The sequence below is a fragment of the Myotis yumanensis genome, unplaced genomic scaffold (genome assembly GCF_028538775.1).
Source record: "Myotis yumanensis isolate MYYU_CA2020_CCGP unplaced genomic scaffold, mMyoYum1.0.hap1 SCAF_16, whole genome shotgun sequence".
NCBI classification, from domain to species: Eukaryota; Metazoa; Chordata; class Mammalia; order Chiroptera; family Vespertilionidae; genus Myotis; species Myotis yumanensis.
Genome location: NW_027223767.1, coordinates 36,039,651 through 36,057,372, shown reverse-complemented (window position 1 = coordinate 36,057,372; position 17,722 = coordinate 36,039,651). Strand labels below are relative to the sequence as shown.

General features: G+C 54.6%; 1 protein-coding gene across 2 annotated transcripts in view; it reads left to right on the top strand.

Moving 5' to 3' along the window:
* The window catches only part of PRKCA (protein kinase C alpha), a 285,771-nt gene that overhangs the window by 235,031 nt on the left and 33,018 nt on the right, over positions 1-17,722 (top strand). For both annotated transcript variants that reach the window (XM_070393096.1, XM_070393095.1), the window contains exons 9-13: positions 6,756-6,890; positions 7,671-7,844; positions 9,943-10,034; positions 12,768-12,830; positions 13,715-13,853. In XM_070393096.1, the coding sequence (XP_070249197.1) occupies positions 6,756-6,890; positions 7,671-7,844; positions 9,943-10,034; positions 12,768-12,830; positions 13,715-13,853 (603 nt within the window). The remainder of the gene's footprint in view (positions 1-6,755; positions 6,891-7,670; positions 7,845-9,942; positions 10,035-12,767; positions 12,831-13,714; positions 13,854-17,722) is intronic.

Genomic DNA, 17,722 nt, shown 5'->3' with positions numbered 1-17,722 from the left:
AATAAAGCACCTGGAGATCCTAAAACACACCCGTGGCATCAGTCCACACCCGTGGGCTTCCTGCAAAGGCCCAGCTGCCACGTGAGAGGTTTGAGCCGTCTCTGTGAAGGGATCGCTGGGCGGACGGAAGCTCTGCGTGGTTTGTGCTGTTTTGCAGCATTTATGGGAACTTGACCTCTGTGGGCCAGACCGGTCCCCTTAGGCACAGTTCTGCTGGAAGATCCCTCTCCACATGCAATCTGTTCAGCAAACAAATGCCACAAGAGGGCAGTACAGATTTGCAAGTGAAAGGTCCCATGGAAGCCTGCACGCAGGATGGCGGTGAACTTGTGCCCGCGTCTCTTTACTTTTGATGGATGTGGAGGTGGCATTACCTCGGGCCCCCAATTGTCCTGTGGTTCTGGGGGGCTGAAAAGGCCAGCCATCAGGGTTCCTCTAGGTCTGGGCGGCTCCCGCAGGCTATTCCGGCACATTTCACACCCATTCTGCGTCCTTCGTCCTTCGTTCAGAGAACTCCCCCGTTCCGAGCAGCGCTGTCGGCAGGCAGGAAGGCAGTTGATTGTGATGCGTTCGTGCGGCTTCTGATACTGCCACGGCCAGTTCACAAGCCTGCGCAGTGTTGGTTCCAGCGGGGAGCATTCCTCCAGGGAAAGGACATAGGATCCCAAACCTACTAAGTTTCAAGAATCCTCTGACGGTAACGTGCTCACTCAGGCCTTTCTAAGGCGCCATCAGACGAATGTGCACTCAGCTCCCTGGTAGGAAAAATGCCGTCTTTTTGCAGATGGAAAACTTAGAAATAGGGTCTTTTTGGTCTCTGTATCCTCATGTAAGTCTAGACTCTTAGCAACTGGGCAGAACTAGGGGTGGCAGCTTCCTAGGACCCATGTAGCAGGTGAGACAGGTCGCACTGCTTCTGCATGTTAATGACAATCCGCCAGCCTAGGGCGTGTGTCAGCGTTCATCCGACAGCTCTGCGGGCGACGGGAAAACGAGGCTGGTGGAAACTACACAGCTGGACAGTTGAGGTGCATCATACTCGGTCCAAGAGAACCAGGCACTCTGATTTCCACATCGGGCAAAGCACCAACATGTCACGGGTTCCACCTTTCTCCTCAGAGGGTGGCTCGGTTGCCATGACAACAGAGGCCCGCCGGCTTCCTGTGAATTTGTTTCCACAGGGGCAACGGCATAAATGGATGTGTCCATAGAACTCTTTCTCATTAAGAAGATGACTTAATGTGGTTTCCCTTCCGTTCCTGCTCCACTGAGTAAGCGCTGCTCTCCCCGTGCTGTCTGGCCAGCAGGCAGCTTTTTCCGGGGCTCGTCAGCAAACCACGCCTCATGGAGCAGACTGGGTCGTAATTTAATTCGAGTGCATTTCAGGTTCTTAATTGGGGCTGTTCTGATAAGTTAGCAATGAAATACAGAAGTTTTACTTAAATCTAATTGCAAATGAGGATGAATACACTGGAGAACCGGCATGACCTAGGGCCGGGGTAGGCAAATTGGAGTCCGCCGGGCAAATTCTGGTTGCTGCCTGTTTGTGTAATCTAAGGTCTTACTGGGACATAGACACGCTCCTTCACTCATTCGTTCGCGTGGGACAACAGGGACAGTGCTTGGTTTGCAAAACCCCCCAAATTTATTACCTGTCCTTTCATGTTTACCTACCTTCTAGCCAGGAGAACGAGCACAGAACTGAAAGAGCCGAGTTCTGGATTCAGAGCCCAGGGAGGAGGGCTGGTTTAGACGCATCACTGAGCCCCCCTGGCCTCAGTCTCCTCCTCTGTAAACTTATCTCCAACTTCCTCTCAGATACTAAAAGCTCCCTCACCCTGTGCTGTGGGTTAAAGACGACACCCCGGGTGGAGCAGCTCTTCGCACAGGGGCACGGTCCTCTGCAGAGAGATGCACGGCCCTGTTTCAAGGACGGATACAGAGGACACGCACTCCGGTCTTCCTCCCCCCGCACAGCCACGCCCCTGTGCAGTGGCAGGCAGTGGAGCTAGTTCTCTAGGCCTCCGTGTCTCCACCTGCACCAAAGGCAGGTCCGACCTTCCCAAGGACCCTCCTATGCTGACCGTCTGGTTCCGAGGAACTCCCCCCTCCCCCGGCAGGTGCGAGAATGAGGGATGCACCCTATGAAGTGCTGGTCACCTGTGAACCCCACTCCAGGAGGAAACACAGGTCTTGCCATCATTGTCCCCGGGCCCCGTGCCTCCAGGTCAGAGCTGTGGATTGGATCGCCCAGCCTGAAAGAGAAGTCCTGTTAGAACTTCCAGTCATGAGATTAGATACGAGACCCAAAAGGAACCAAGGTCCCGCCTTCAGGAGTGAGGCCGACCCTTGGGGTTTCCCCCTTTGACTCTGCAGGGTCAGGAGAAGAGATCTGGCCTCGTCCACCAGTCTTTGCACCACCGACCCCTCTTGCCCCGGAGTTTCCACGTCAGGAATCTGTCCTGGGGAGACCAGGGGTGTGCAGGGAGACAAGGGTGTCCATGTTCATCAACAACAGTGTGATCGAAAACAGGAAAACTGGGGACAAGCGAGCTGTCCAACAGGAGGGGAGTGGTTCAGTCAGCCGCAGGGAGCCCACAGCGGGGCATGTGCAGTCACAAGAGTGCTCATACATAAAAAGCCCACGTCCCCTGAAGGGGAAAAGGGGCCACACACAACATAACTATCCTATGTCAGAGAAGGAAACATGAAAACAAGAATGAGAAGAATACCCACCAACATGGTAACGATGATGATATCTGGGAGATAAAATGATGGCTATTTAAAACGGTCTTCTCTTTTTCCTCATCCGTGCCTGTTAGGTTTTCTAAAATGAGCATCTGTTACGTATAACAAAAAGCAGCGTCGTGGTAGAAATTACATAAGGGCAATCATTTTTCCTTTCAAAACGCTTTCTATGAAAAGGGACTGCCTTCCGCTGTGTCCCTTCTCCCACTTGCTCTAAAAGTGTTTGAGGGCCCTGCCCCAGGCGCTCTGCTGGGCGCCGGCGCTACATCCATGCACAGCGCAGATGAGCACCCTGCGTGCCTCCCAGTAGGGGGAGGAAGGGAAATATGTAACGGGTCGTGAGGAGAGCGTGAGGGGGGACAGGGTGCTGCGCTGACTAGGGCGGGTGGGGAAGCTCAGGCTCAAAGCGTCACCCGAGCAGAGATGGGAGCACGCCCTGGGTGTGCACGGGTCCGAGGAAGCACGGAGTGCGAAGGCCCTCGGCGACAAGCAGGCTCGGTGTGTTCCAGGAGATGAAACCTTAGCCAGCGACCAGCAGGCATTTTATTCACCCAGGCGTGCTCCCCAGGAGGCCAGGATGGCCGTAAAGGAGCAGAATCTTAATCCGTTGCCTGGTGGCCAAGCAGGAGGTCATAGGCCCCGGGACTTATGGCCGGTTAGAGATACACAGGCGCGGCTATACTCTGTTAACGGAGCCACTGAAACACCTCCCGGGTCCTTTGTGGTTGTCGGCTCCAGGAGCCACGTGACTCCCTGAGCTAACGCTGCCGTGGCTGCAGGTGAACGGCTGCCTTAGATGTAAGGCGCTGTGCCGAGGTCCGGGTTGTCCATGGCATCGCTGTTTCTGTTACCCATGGAGCGGCACCAAAACGCCATCCACGTCCTATTGCTGGGGCTCTTGGGATGAGCCCTGAACACAGAGCATTTTCATTGTAGGGAGAAAAGTTTAGAAGAAACCCACAGTATTCGTCTGCTCCTGTGGTTGGTCGCCGTTGGCCGTCCACCCTCGGGATCTTAGAAAGAAGCTTCCATTGTTCCCGGTCCGTCTCTCTACACTTTGCAGACATCTTCGATCAATACGTTCTTCCTAGCCGTGTTTTCTATTAGGCAAGAGGACACAGCATTGCCGAAAACATTCTCAGAATAGGTAGGAACGGACGCAGGGATAGTGGAATGGAGTTGAACAGTCCGGCATTCTTCGGGGGGTCACCCAAAGGCTCTGTGGTCATAGGATGGACCCCTGGGAGACCTGGAATTCTTCGTCTCTGCATTCTCACGGTAATGAATCTTTGGGGTTAGGTTCCTACTGAAGAGTTCTTTCTCTTGGGCGCTGTCATATCAGCGGCTGGTGACAGGACTCCACACTTTCCCCTGGTCTTCATTCTGTCTTCCCACATCCCACAGATAATACATCGTCATTATGCAAAACCCCAGCGTTGCAGAGTAGCTATGGTATTAAGTGAAACCATTTGGAATTGCCATTACTGTCAGACAGACAGTCCCATCTCATCAGTTACAATGGCCCAACTGAATAGAAAACGAACATCGCCCGAGATCCGACCCCTCGTAGCGACCCGGCGTTGTAGTTTGGCGCATCCACCGCTCACGTTTAATTTGAAAAGTCCCCCACAGTGAGCTGCAGAGCCTCTCGCAATCCAAACGTGGGCTTTAAACGCACCCGCACGCCTCCACCCCACCTCCGAGAATCAGGGGGGGGTGCGGAGGGGGTGCCGTCCGGTTCACTTGTCGTGATGTGCTTTACAGAAACAGCAGCACAGGAGTCCTTTAAGGTGGGAGCGCCTTCGATGGCGGCAGACTGTTGTGACTTTTCAGGAAAAGCTCTTGTGTAAGAGGAGGTGTGTGTCCGTTATTAAGGAGTGAGTTTCCTGATGGGAGAACACTGCTCATCCCCACAACCCCCTGCTTATGAAAATGGCATAGGACATTTTAAAAGAGAAAAGAAAAACGGAAGCCACGGTACATAGTGCTGTAAAATAAAATGACTTCAACTACTGAAGATTTCGCATGCTTTTTTAAAAATTAGGCTAAAACTCAGCATGGCTTACTGGCCATGAGTTAGCAACTCAGAATCCAGGATTTTTCCGTTCCTTAGAAGATGGCCTGGTAGCTTAGGTCCAGGTCCGGTCTGGCACTGGGGAGACTGAGAGGCAAGGTTTGACCTGGGTTTTGTGGGGATCCTGGCTCCGACGGGAAGAATGACCGAAGACCCACGGCAGGAGCGAAGCTGGCGTGGCCGGGACAGAGGGCAGGGGCGTGACAGGGGCTCCGGTCAGAGGCAGAGCCCAGCCAAGCGTCTGTCTCCTCGTCCTGTGTGAGAACTCAGCCTTTTCTCTCCGCCCCGTGGGAACCAGAGCTCTGGTTGTTACGGCCGCCATCTGCCTGGGTAAAAAGGCCCGTCTCAGTGTGGAGGCGCCCCCACCGCCCACGTGCCCCCCTTCTCGGCCCTGGCGTTGAAGAGTGTTGAAGGCGGGACTGTTGGGAATGCCGGTGAGGCGGGACCCCTGGCCTGGCCTGGCCTGGCCCGGCCCATCGCAGTGTCCCCTGAGTACAGGTGTGCACGCTCCGCAGCTGCTTCGAGCACCCGGAGCTGCGAGTCTGCAGCCTTTGGGTCTTTTCAGATGTTGCTGCGGGTGGCGCTCCTGATAGCATACACGTCATCTCTTTGCGCCTCTTTCCGATAACGTTTTCTTTTTATAAATCAGAAGAGCATGATGGAGTGCTTAGCCGGCATTCTCCTCTCAAACTAGAACTTCCCGGATAGTCATTTAAAGTTAGACGCAACCCAGAAGGTCTCTCAACTTGGGACGGGTCCCAGAGCAGCCGCCGGGAGGACGGGCTGGTCCTGAGGTTGAGGGCGGCTCTGGTGGGACCCGAGTCCTGGCTTTCCTGGCAAGTCTGTCTTAAATGGCCTTCCTTCCTTTGTCGGAGGGGAGGCCGGTCTATGTGTCATGGCAGCGCAGGCTCTGTGGTTACAGAGCACCCGTGTTCCCTGCAGCCCCTAAGTCCCACCTCCCACGTGCGCTGCCAACAGGGGTTGAGTTCAGCTGTACTCAATGCTTTTGACCTTAAAGCAGAAAAGTAGGGCCCATTTTTCCCCCGTGTTTTGTTGTTGTTGTTTTCTACTTTTTCCCCCCGTGTTTTAATATCTCTGCTTAACTGGGCTGCTCAGCCCCTCTGAGCATGCATTCAGGCCACGAGGTTTGATCCCTATATAGACCAGTTTTTTTTTATAAAATATATTTTTATTGATTTCAGAGGGGAAGTGGGAGGGAGAGAGAGATAGAAGCATCAATGATGAGAGAGAATCATCAATTGGCTGCCTCCTGCTGGCCCCCTACCAGAGATCGAGCCCACAACCCAAGCATGTAACCCATGTAGCCGGGAATCGAACAGTGACCTCTTGGTTTATGGGTGGATGCTCAACCACTGAGCCCACCCACCGGGTGTTACTGTGCCTCTTAAAGGAGCAGTACATCACCCCCACAGCTTGCCACGGAGGTTCCTCTCCAGGGGACGTGGTCTCCCTTTTGGCAGGGGTATGGTTTCCTTCTGCAGGGGAACCTTCTGCTGGAAAATCTACCAATAAGGAAAACATCAGCACACAGTTTATTCCTTTCCTCGCATGGTAACTGTGTGAAGCCCCCACTTCCCCAGCCGTTACGTTTATATCCAGGATGAGACCCAGCCTGCTCTGGGCCGAGCCCCCTGTCTTGGTTCTTGGTTAACAAGAGAGTTGTCTCTGCATAGGTCAGGGCGGTTTCTGGGCGCTTGGCAAGTGTTGCCCTTTTGCGTGAGTACAGCCAGTGAGTGGGAATAGGTATGTCTCCTCAGGCCCCTCGCCCCTCTTCTCACCGCCTCCCCCCTCCCACCTCCCACCTCCCACCTCCCACCTCCCAGGGGCACCAAGCCTGGTTACAGTGTTCCCTGTCTGTCTGTTCCCGGGGAAGGAATGTCTGACTGTGTGTCCCTGTCTGCTTGTTGTTCAGAAAGCCAAGCTTGGCCCCGCTGGGAACAGAGCCTACGGCCCCTCGCCAGACAGGAGGCTTTCCAACAACCTGGACCGCGTGAAGCTCACCGACTTCAATTTCCTCATGGTGCTGGGGAAGGGGAGTTTTGGAAAGGTAAGAAGGAGGGCCCGGCCCCTGCCGCAGCCGGGCCTTCGTCCCGCATGCTGGGGTCGGCTCTTTCCTCCTGGCGTTTCCGGAGCAGCCTTGCAGCTTCCCCTGCTCCCTGTCCCTGCGTCTCAGGTGCTTCCCACCTCATTTCATTACAAACAACTGCATCCGAGCAGCGACCGAGGGTCGCCGTGCGGCACCGTGCATCTCGGTGCTCGGAGCAGAGTGGGTGCTCCACGGTGTTGGCCGAGTGAATAGCTTTCACGCCTGAAAATGAAGCGTTGACTTTCAGTAAGTGAATGGAATCATTATGAGATACCTAGCTGGGCGTCTTCAGCCTGTGTGTCCGCATTTGGCTGTTCTGGCCCCAAATCTCACCCTACATGCAGGAACTCATTGCTGCCCTGCCTGCTTCTTTGTCTTGGTTCCTGGCTCATGAGAAGCTTATGAACGTCAGTCCCTTTTTTGCCCTCAGGATGCTCCCTGAGAAATGCACAGTCCCTCCCCAACGCTGATAATGTTGTGTGTTCCTATTAGCAGCCGCAACAGCGCCATCGTGTGGCGACAGCCTGCACAGTGTGCAAATCTGGCTGCCTTAAAAAAAAAAAGGCAGCGTGCGGGAGGGATTTAATTGGCAGCGACCTGCGATGTTTCATAGTTTGCACATCAAGTGGAACTTTATGAATGCTTTCACGTCACACGCTTCCACTGTTGCACGCACTGTCTTCCCGACCTGGCTGCCCCCTGCCCCCGGCCGGTCTCAGGTGGCCCCTCCTCTGCTCTCAGGTGATGCTGGCGGACAGGAAGGGCACAGAAGAGCTCTACGCCATCAAAATCCTGAAGAAGGACGTGGTGATCCAGGACGACGACGTGGAGTGCACCATGGTGGAGAAACGCGTGCTGGCCCTGCTGGACAAGCCCCCGTTCCTGACGCAGCTGCACTCCTGCTTCCAGACCGTGGTAAGGACCCGGCACACCGAGCACTCGGGCCGCCCCGAGCCCACGCACCGTCCTACCCACGTGACTTTGCAGAGAAGGTTGGAGACAGTTCAGCCCTGAGCCTGCTCTGCCCGGCAGAGGCGACCGGGGACAGCCCCTCCGCCTGGTGCCGAGGTCAGTTCGGAGCCTCCCCTCCTGGTGGGGTGCCCTACTTAGAGAGTTGGCATTCGTTCCATTTAATTCAGCAAACGTTTGTATCAAAGGTTTTCTTCCTGCCAGGCAATGTGCTGGGACTTCGAGATGGAGCAACAGTAAGATAACTCAGAGTGCTGGCTCGGTAGCAGGCCAGCTAGCCAGCTGCCCAGCGTTGCCTGGGGACTTTCGGAGGCTCGGTTTTGTAAAAGAGTGTGTTCCTCTTCAGTGCACACAGCAGGGGTGGGCAATCTGGCCTGTGCTCTTCAGCCTATGAGCTCTAAGAAAGGTTTAAGAAGCAATAAGAATTCCATTTCGTGGCATGTGAAAGGTAGATGGAGTTCAGGTGTCAGCGCCATGAGAAGGTGTCTTGGTGCACAGCCAGGCCCAGACAGTCACCGTCGTCAGTGGCCACCTTCCTGCTACGAAGGCAGGGTTGGGTAGTGGCAAGACACGCACACAACCTACAGTATTGACTGTCGGGCCCTTTAAGGAGAAAGTTTGCTGAGCCCTGTCCTATGGTGGAACTAGGCAGAGGACAGAGAATATTCCGGAGCACTAATCAGCTAGTGGCGGGACCCGGGCCCTGGCGTGGTGCTTGCAGGTGGCCTGCAAGAAATAGGAACTCAGAGGTGGCACCCAGGGCAGCATCCCCACTGCTCAGCCGCTCTCCTCGCTAAGATAGGGCTCAATCATCCGTCACTGTAACGTTACTGTGTGGTGGTTACAATTCCCTCAGCCAGAAATTGGCTTTCGGTTTTCTGTCTACCTTTAAAAATCTGTTGGGAGGCGCCCCCTTAAAGCTCATGGATTTTAAAATCTCACAATGGCAGTGCAGCCGCACAAGATCAGACGTGGGGTGCAGAGCTGGGCACAGCCATCCTGTGCCCACCTCGCGCTAGGGCCCAGGCGGGCAGCTCCCCGCTCCCAGCAGCATCCGAGCAGCACTGAGGAGAGAGAGACAATGTGCGAGGAAGAGAGAGCCGAGTCTTGAATCCCAGCCCGGATCCTGTAACCCTGGTTACGCTGATTAGGCTCCAGAACGCTACAAAGCAGAGAAATAAAGATGAAATTAAAGTTCATAACGGCAAGGCTGGAGAAGGAAGCTCCCAGAGCCGTTTCCTGCCTGGTGGCAGCAGCTTCATCATTTCTCCTTCCCTGGGCAACACTTCAGTGTTTCATAACCTCTGAAATGGCGATGTTTTCTAGAAGGGAACAGAGGTCAGCTGTCAGCTGGGCGTGCTGTCCCTGCGACCCCCGCTCCGTCTCCCCTCTGTCCCAGCACACTGCCCTCATACGTATGCACATTTATTTGGTGCTATGATGTGTGCCCTTCCTGGGGCCAGTGCTTAGCATTCCAGTAAGAGAGGACATCAGAACCACACGGGCATATTATGGATGCCAGAGTGCTTTTGATTTGCCTCCCCATGTGCGGTCCCCTCCCCCACAGTAAATGTGGTTGAGCATTTATAATGCATACGCCCAACCTGACTCACAGGGTTTGTGTTCAGAAGCACCCAGCTAAACATATGACTGCATTGCTCTCGCATGCCTCTTAGACAGTGCAAAGCAGAAACACTGGTTGAAACTAAATAATTGGCCCCTGTGGATTCCTCAGTCGCCCCTAACTTAGCACAGTGTTCTGTGTGTGGGAGCAAAGGGTAGACCATTTGAGGCCATGACTGTCACAGGGAGCGTACGTGACCAGAGGGGCCGTGACATCCGAGTTAGGTACTGACCACCTCCCCAGGGCCCTCACGCAGTAGGTCCGTGACTTACTCTTCACTTGGGAAGAGACGTGTCGAAGGGCGGCCCTGAGCGGACTGTCAGCCTGGCCCACGCTTCCCTAAGAGAAAGCCACGTCCGATCTGGGAAGCGTGAGGGGCGCCCTCCCCTGCTCAGCTCACCTGTCGCACTTGGCCTTCAGGATCGCCTGTACTTCGTCATGGAATACGTCAACGGCGGGGACCTCATGTACCACATCCAGCAAGTAGGAAAATTTAAGGAGCCACAAGCAGTGTGAGTATTTTGTTTAAGTCCCTTAGTTGAGACACAGCAGCCCCAGCTGGGAGCTCCTGACTGGGTGAGATGCAGGTGGGCTCTGCCCAGTTCAGGGGAGGGAGGGCTGTCACCTCCGGGGGTGGGGGGGCAGGTTTATTGGCGGGGTCCACCTCCGTGTGTCCTAAGGAGAGGGTTACGTGCTTCTTGTAAGTCGGGATGTGGGCGGAGTCCGCCCTTGTTGGTTGGCTCAGCCCCTCTGCCCCTCAGTTAATGGACTCGTGGTCATGCGCACCCACCATGCCCCAGGCAGCGGGACGGTGAAGGCGTGAGCGGCCCCTGCCCTGGGAGCTCACCCTCTGGCCGGAGTGGGGGGACTCACTCAACAATTTAAGAGTTGCCATAATGTTAAAGGTGGCCCAGGACACCATGCAAACCCCCAAAAAGCGGGGGGTGAGGAAAGAGCATCCTGGGGATTGCCCGTCCCAGAGGCTCAGGATGTGGAGGGGCAGCGGAGGGGGTACTCGGGGTGACACTCCCAGTGGGTGCCAGGCCGGTGAATGGGAAGGTTGGTGTGGCCACTAGGAGGGGGAGATGGGAGGGCGGTGTGGCTGGTGAAATCTATGGAGAGCAGAGAGAACAACTCGGAGGGACTCGTGTGTTTGAGAAGTCTCTGGAGGAAGAGAACCAGACGTGGCGACTGTGGGGGTGAGCAGAGAGAAGCCTCTTCGTATGACGCCCCATTTTAGGTGGGGGGGGGCAGCCAGCCAGGAGGAGGGGGTTTGGGGGGAGAGTCGGGAGCTCCGTTTGGAAGGTTTCATTGGGACGCACCTTGGATGCCGGGATGGGCATCAGCCACGTGGGAGAGAGACCGGCTCCAGGGAAAGATGGAGAGAATTCCGTCCAGAGGCAGGCGTGGGTGCCTGAGAAGCCATCCCCCTTCTCGGGGCCAGGAAGTCCCAGGCAGCACCGGGGAGCAAAGCTGAACACACAGTGCTTCCTTCCCCTCCACGGGGACGCCGGTGGCGTGTGTCCCGAGGGGGCCCGTCTGCACGTGTTCATGGGATTCTGGCTGACGTTCATGGGAGAGTTGAGTCAGAGACGCTGGCCTGTGTGCAGGGCCTGCCCCGGGGAAGGTGCCGCAGGCCGCGGGGGAAGTCCACTAGCAAGCGTAGAAAACGTGAAGGCGGGTTTCATTCTCTTCCATTTTCAGAAACGCCTGCCCTTATCCCCTCGCTCGTGTTGTCCGTCAGAAAGCCTTAGCATGCTCGGATTGCCGAGTGAAGCTGAGCTAAAGAGCATGGCGCGGAATAGCCACCCTGTGTTATAAAGTGACAGAAAGGGCCAGTCCCCTTTCATTGTATTTGTGTTCCCAGGAAGGTTTTATTTTTAAAAAGATGGAAAAGCCCGAAAAATATTGTCCAAGCCGCCTATAATCCATCTCTTATTTCTCTCCGATCTCTCCCCTCTCCCAACAGCCCTCAGAGGTGGTCTCCCCCCCCCCCCAAACACACACACACACACACACACCGGTGAGGGGTTTGGTCCTTGTGGTTGGGTTTTCTCGGCTCACGCAGACCTCTGTGCTCACCTAGGCCTCCTGGGTCGATGTGCGCACAGGCGGTTCTGTGGCTCCTCCGACTTCAGAGATTCCTGAATACGATACCAATTTAAAACATCGCTCAGCGTTTATCCTGAGTGTTAGACATGCACCTACGAATGATTCTGAAGTGACGGCAGCCGCTGCTTTCTATCATGAATTATTTAGAAGGGTAAACTCGGGCATGAGTCACGGCGTGTGCCCCACTTATCCCGGCGCTCAGGGTAGAGGTGGGGGTGAGGAATCCAGCTCAGGAGCTCACCGCACACTCCGCTTCGTCTTCCAGGAATAACCGTGTGTTTAACACTGATGTATTCTGTTCACGAGGAGGAACGTGGAAATCGGCTCTGCTGCAGTCCCAATCGGCTCTGGCAAAGAGCAGTCTAACAGCCACTCTTTTAAAAAATATATATATATATTGATTGGTTTCGGAGAAAGGAAGGGAGAGGGAAAGAGAGAACCATCAATGATGAGAAAGAATCATGGGTCGGCTGCCTCCTGCACGCCCCCTACTGGGGATTGAGCCCACAACCCAGGCATGTGCCCTGAATGGAATCAAACCCTGACCTCCTGGTTCCTGGGTTGCCACTCAACCGCTAAGTCATACCAGCCGGACTAACAGCCACTTTTTAAGAGATTGTATTAGGGCCCAGCTGGTGTGGCTCAGTGGTTGAGTGTCAACCCAGGAACCGGGAGGTCAGGGTTCTATTCCCGGGCAGGGCGCATGCCCGGTTGGTTGCTAGTTCAATCTTCAGAGTAGGGTGTGCAGGAAGCAGCCGATCCATGATTCTCTCTCATCATTGATGTTTCTCTCTCTCTCTCTGAAATAAATAAAAAATATATTTTTAAAAAGTTTTTGATTAAAGATTGTATTAGGAAATTCTCTTATAAGTTACCTGTCCACCTGCCCCAGATGAGAAGTGCTTGTTTCTGGGCAGGACCTAAACCCATCTTGTTGGTTTTATTAGCTGTGTCATCTGTAGGGGCAGTTGGAGCGATGAACGGCAGAGGGAAGGGGGCGGGGGGCGCTGGAAGAGCAGGTGTGGGGCGACGCTAATCTCTGACAATCTCACTTCCCCGGGGCCTGGACTGGGTGGGACAGGGACCAAGTCCCCAGGAGTCCAGACGAGCCTGACCAGCTTTTTCTCTCGCAGATTCTATGCAGCAGAGATTTCCATTGGACTGTTCTTCCTTCATAAACGAGGAATCATTTATAGGTGCGTGGCGAAACTCCCCCACCCTCCGTGCAGTTGAGCATTTGGCTGGACCCCTGGGTCTCTGTGGGTGTGTAATTCTGGGATGGGGACTTTGTGGAGTCCATGACCCCCCAGGCAACAGACCCCTGCTGGGACCCTCCGGGCGATTGGAACCACCTTCTGATCTCGGGACCTCATATCTTCGTCTCCTTTCTGCTTCCCACAAGAAAACATGCTTTTCTTTCCACTGACCGCTCCCGCCTCTGCCTTGGATGCGGGAGGGAGGTCAGAGAGCCATGGAAACAGGATTTCTGTGAGACACTCAGATGGATGAGGACATGGGGAAGGGGGGAGAGAGGCCAGGGAAACGCTCCTGAGTTAAATCCTTCCGGCTGTCAGCTGTCGTGAAGGTCTGGTGCCAAAGGGAGAAGAATGTCCTCCAGCATTGAGTGGAGAGAGATGGAAAGGGCCTGTGGTCCGAGGCAGGAGAGGGGACACGTGTGGGACCCATGGGGTGGTGCTGTACCTGTGGTCTGCACACCTGGTTTTGGGTCAGACCCCTCTGCGTGGGATGCAACTAAATCGGACAACTGGCCTGTCCCAGATCTGCTAACTCGGAATCTCTGGTGATTCCCTCGTGCAGCCAATGGTTGGGGACTCACCAGTTCGGTGATTTAGTCGTTCATTCAACACCCATCCATTAAGAACTTGCTGTGTCCCGGGCACTGTATGTATTAGGCTCTGGGGATAAAAAAAATAGTAATTTCTGGTCCCGACTCCCCTGGTACTTACAATTCATGTTCCGTTGAGGCGGCAGCTCGTCAGATATGCGCCTCAGTAGCTGCAGAGCGAACCGTGCTCCGCACGCGGTGGGCAGGGCGCTGACGCTGTGCCCTTCCCCGCAGGGACCTGAAGTTAGACAACGTCATGCTGGACTCGGAGGGGCACATCAAGATCGCCGACTTCGGGATGTGCAAAGAGCACATGATGGACGGCGTCACGACCAGAACCTTCTGTGGGACCCCAGATTACATCGCCCCGGAGGTAGGGACCCCCATTCTCCTGTTTCCTAGACCAGCGCCTTCACACTGCAGCCACTGCTCCCTGCTGGGGTGCGGAGCCGTCCTCGAGTCACCGTGTGGGCCTGTGACGGCAGAACGCACTACACAGCAGAACAGGAAGTGGAGACTCGCACGCTCGTGCCTCCTGGTCAGTGCACGCCTCGTGTTTGGATCTTTGCTCTCCTATGTGCACGCGTAAGCCAGTTGCACAGTTTCGTGGTCACGATCCAAACAACTTAAGAAGCTGGGCAGGGAAGGAGGGCTCTGGCTTGTCAGCATGTTCTTCGTGGGAAAACTGGGTCAGAAGGTGGTTCCGGCCCTGGCTTTTTCGTGAAATCGGAGTGATTAGTGCTTAAAGGGCATGTGGCATTGACCGTGTGTTTATTCTGGGACGGACGCACCGTGTGGCTCTGAGCAGAGTGGCTCTGAGGTTTGTGTGCCGACAGCCGAGGCCGCGCTGCTTTGTCTTCGTGATGCTGCGTGTGGAGTGCTTTTCTTCCTGGGCTGTACCCAGGCCGTGCAGCCAGCTCTGCCCACACACAGCCCTCGGGTGGACGGACCGTCGCTTCCCGGCAGCTGCAAGGGGGTGGTGCAGAGTCAGGCCGGCCCTCGGCTGTCCGTGGCAGCTGGTGACGGCTTTGTGGTATTTAGTCAACATAGCGTCCCCGGTATTTCTCTCGGAGGCAGTCGGGACAGTGGGAGGGACATGAGCGTAGAAGTCAGACCCCGGTGAGCTTCCGTCCTGACTCTTATGTACAGGCTGTGGGACCTCGGGCCAGCTCCTTGCCCTCTCGGAACCCGTTTCCGCAGGGCGAGCTGGGAGAAGGATAAGCTCCGTGCAGCATTGCTCCAGTGCCTAACACGATGCTTGGCACCTAGTCAACCCCCAGGAGTAGCCATTATTCCAGAAGGGAAACTGATGCATGTTCCTTTGTTAGGGGCTTCTTGTTGGTTATATTCCTAGAGCATGTGGAAACGTAGAGTTAGACTATATTTTTAGAAACTTAAACTCTGAATTACATGGGCAAAGGCATTATGTTATCTTGATGAGTAATTTATTGGGATTTTTCTCCCAAAAGAGCTCATACATTAGTATCCCCAGGCATAACATGAGCTTAAATAGCCCTATTTTCAAACATGAATAGCAACATCTTACAGTAGAAATACCCCCCCATCACACCCCCAGGCCATGTCATGCTAGGAACCTGGGAACAAGCTTTCAGACGGAGGGATCCTGAGGACACCTGGCAGAGAGAAGGATGCTGGGAACACGCCCTCAGAAAGAGGGATGCTGGGAACACACCCTACGCCCTAGAACAGTGATGGCGAACCTTTTGAGCTCCGCGTGTCAGCATTTTGAAAAACCCTAACTTAACTCTGGTGCCGTGTCACATATAGAAATTTTTTGATATTTGCAACCATAGTAAAACAAAGATTTATATTTTTGATATTTATTTTATATATTTAAATGCCATTCAACAAAGAAAAATCAACCCAAAAAATGAGTTCGCGTGTCACCTCTGACACGCGTGTCATTGGTTCGCCATCATTGCCCTAGAGCAGCCGTGGGCAAACTACGGCCCGCGGGCCGGATCCGGCCCGTTTGAAATGAATAAAACTAAAAAAAAAAGACCGTACCCTTTTATGTAATAATGTTTACTTTGAATTTATATTAGTTCACACAAACACTCCATCCATGCTTTTGTTCCGGCCCTCCGGTCCAGTTTAAGAACCCACTGTGGCCCTCGAGTCAAAAAGTTTGCCCACCCCTGCCCTAGAGAGAGAGGGATGCTGGGAATGTGCCCTCAGAGAGAGGGATGCTGGGAATGCGCCCTCAGAGAGAGGGATGCTGGGAACACACCCTCAGAGGGGGATGCTCAGAAAACCAACTTTGGGCCTCGTAATACCCGGTAGATAGCATGGGCTGGCCCAAGTACCCTCCGTTTCCGCAAGCCTCATTCCTCTCCTTACACTCACTGCGCAAGCAAGAACAAAGAAAGCAGCCCGCTGTTCATCGAGTGTCTACTACATGTCAGACACCTTACATACTCTCCCCCCGATCCCATACCCAGCCCTGTAAGGGACGTAACATCAGGCCCCGGTTGCAGGGCAGGCGCCTGCAGGGTCAGGAATGGTCTGAGGCCTCCTTACTAAGAGATGCTGGAGTCAGGCGTCCACCCCTGGACCGCCTCCAGACCTTTGCACGCCCACCACACTAAATGCTGCTCACACCGCAGGGAGTCACGTGTTCAGAGAGCACTGCGCATGCTTTCCTGGGCGAGCGGTGCCACCAGGGTGCAGGGCGATATCAGACGAGGGCCCTGACCTCAGGGTGCTTACAGCTTAGGCGGGGGGGAGCCCCGTGCAGACGAGCAGGAACCGAGATAGGTTTAGGTTCCAGTCAGCCTTCATTGAGAACCGAGCGGTGCTGCTCTGGGAGCTCCGTCAATAGTGGCTGGAGGTTGTTTCCCCTTCGGCCGGCCAGCGTTTTCCTCCCAAGGGCCCCCAGGGGTCACTGTGGGGTGGAGAAAGACCATCTAGGGTTGAGGTTTCTGAATTGGGTAAAAGGTTAACATTCTCCTGTCCTCTGTGTAAATCGTCCTGTCAGGTGGAGGCAAAATAATTATCTTAGATGGCATTTCCCTTAATAGGCAAAGCAGAGGCTTAAATAGTTATGGCTGTTTGTTCAGAAACCTTGAAATGGATTAGTACCATAGCATCTCCTCAACCGGGGAGAGGAGCTACCGTGGAAAAGGTCATGGACAGGTGTGATTTTGGAGTTGAGATGGTCGCCCGAGTAAGGAGCATTAATCAGAAAGTAATTCCTGGCCATGCCCATGTGTTCAGTGGTTAGAGCACCAGCCGCACACTGAAGGGTCTCGGGTCCAGTTCCTGGGCAAGGGCGACTACCTGGGTTTCAGGTTCTATCCCCGGCCCTTATCAGGGCGCATCTGGGAGGCCAACAGATCTATGTGTCTCTCTCTCTCTCTCTCTCTCTCTCTCCTCCCTTCCACTGTAAAAATCAATGGAAAAAATAACCTCAGGTAAAGAATAACAATAAAAACCCAAGTGATTCCTGAAGCCAACTTGAAGTCTACCCTTTGCTTTGACCTGGAAAGAATTCTCCGGGTCAGTGAGAGTCCTTGACAAGGCCACACAGACACTCTCTCTGGACTTCATCCCCCACCGGGAAGTTAGTGATGTGGGTGTCTGAGAGCCAGCTGCAAATCAGCTGTCCCCCAGCCACGGACCAGACTCTGGTTCCTCCCCTCGCCCTTTTCCGGAAGAGAGAGAAGCAGCAGGAAGAGCATGTGCCTCCGGCTGGTGGACCTCGGTGTCCCTCCCGTGGGACGGGAGCAAGGCTTTCTGAAAATGCGCCGCGTGGAATGCTCCCTTGCAGCCTGTGGAGGGGGCGTTAGGCCACACACGAAGGATGTAAGCCGAGATGCAGTGACTGTCTTCTGCCGTGTCACATTTCCTGCATGTGCAGGCGTTAAGTGACCTGCCCGAGGTCACACAGCTGGTAACATGCAAAGGTGGGATTAGGGCCCAAGACAGTCTGGCCCCAGAGCCCATGTATGGAGTCTTTCCAGATGTTTGCCCCATCTCCAGAAGTAGGAGAAAACTCCCGGAGTGACAGGGCGCTCAGATGTGATAGCCCATCTTTTCTTTGACATCCTTTAGGCCAAGTTGCACATGTGGCCAAGTTCCAGATGTGACCCAAGTTGCACATTCCTCCACCTGAACTGCAGTCAGAGCCCTGAGTCAGGGGCGGCCCCCGGCACCTGTAATGCGGTCGGTGACTTGGGATCTCACTGCAGCTGTTAAGACCAAGCAGGTCCCTCAGAAGCC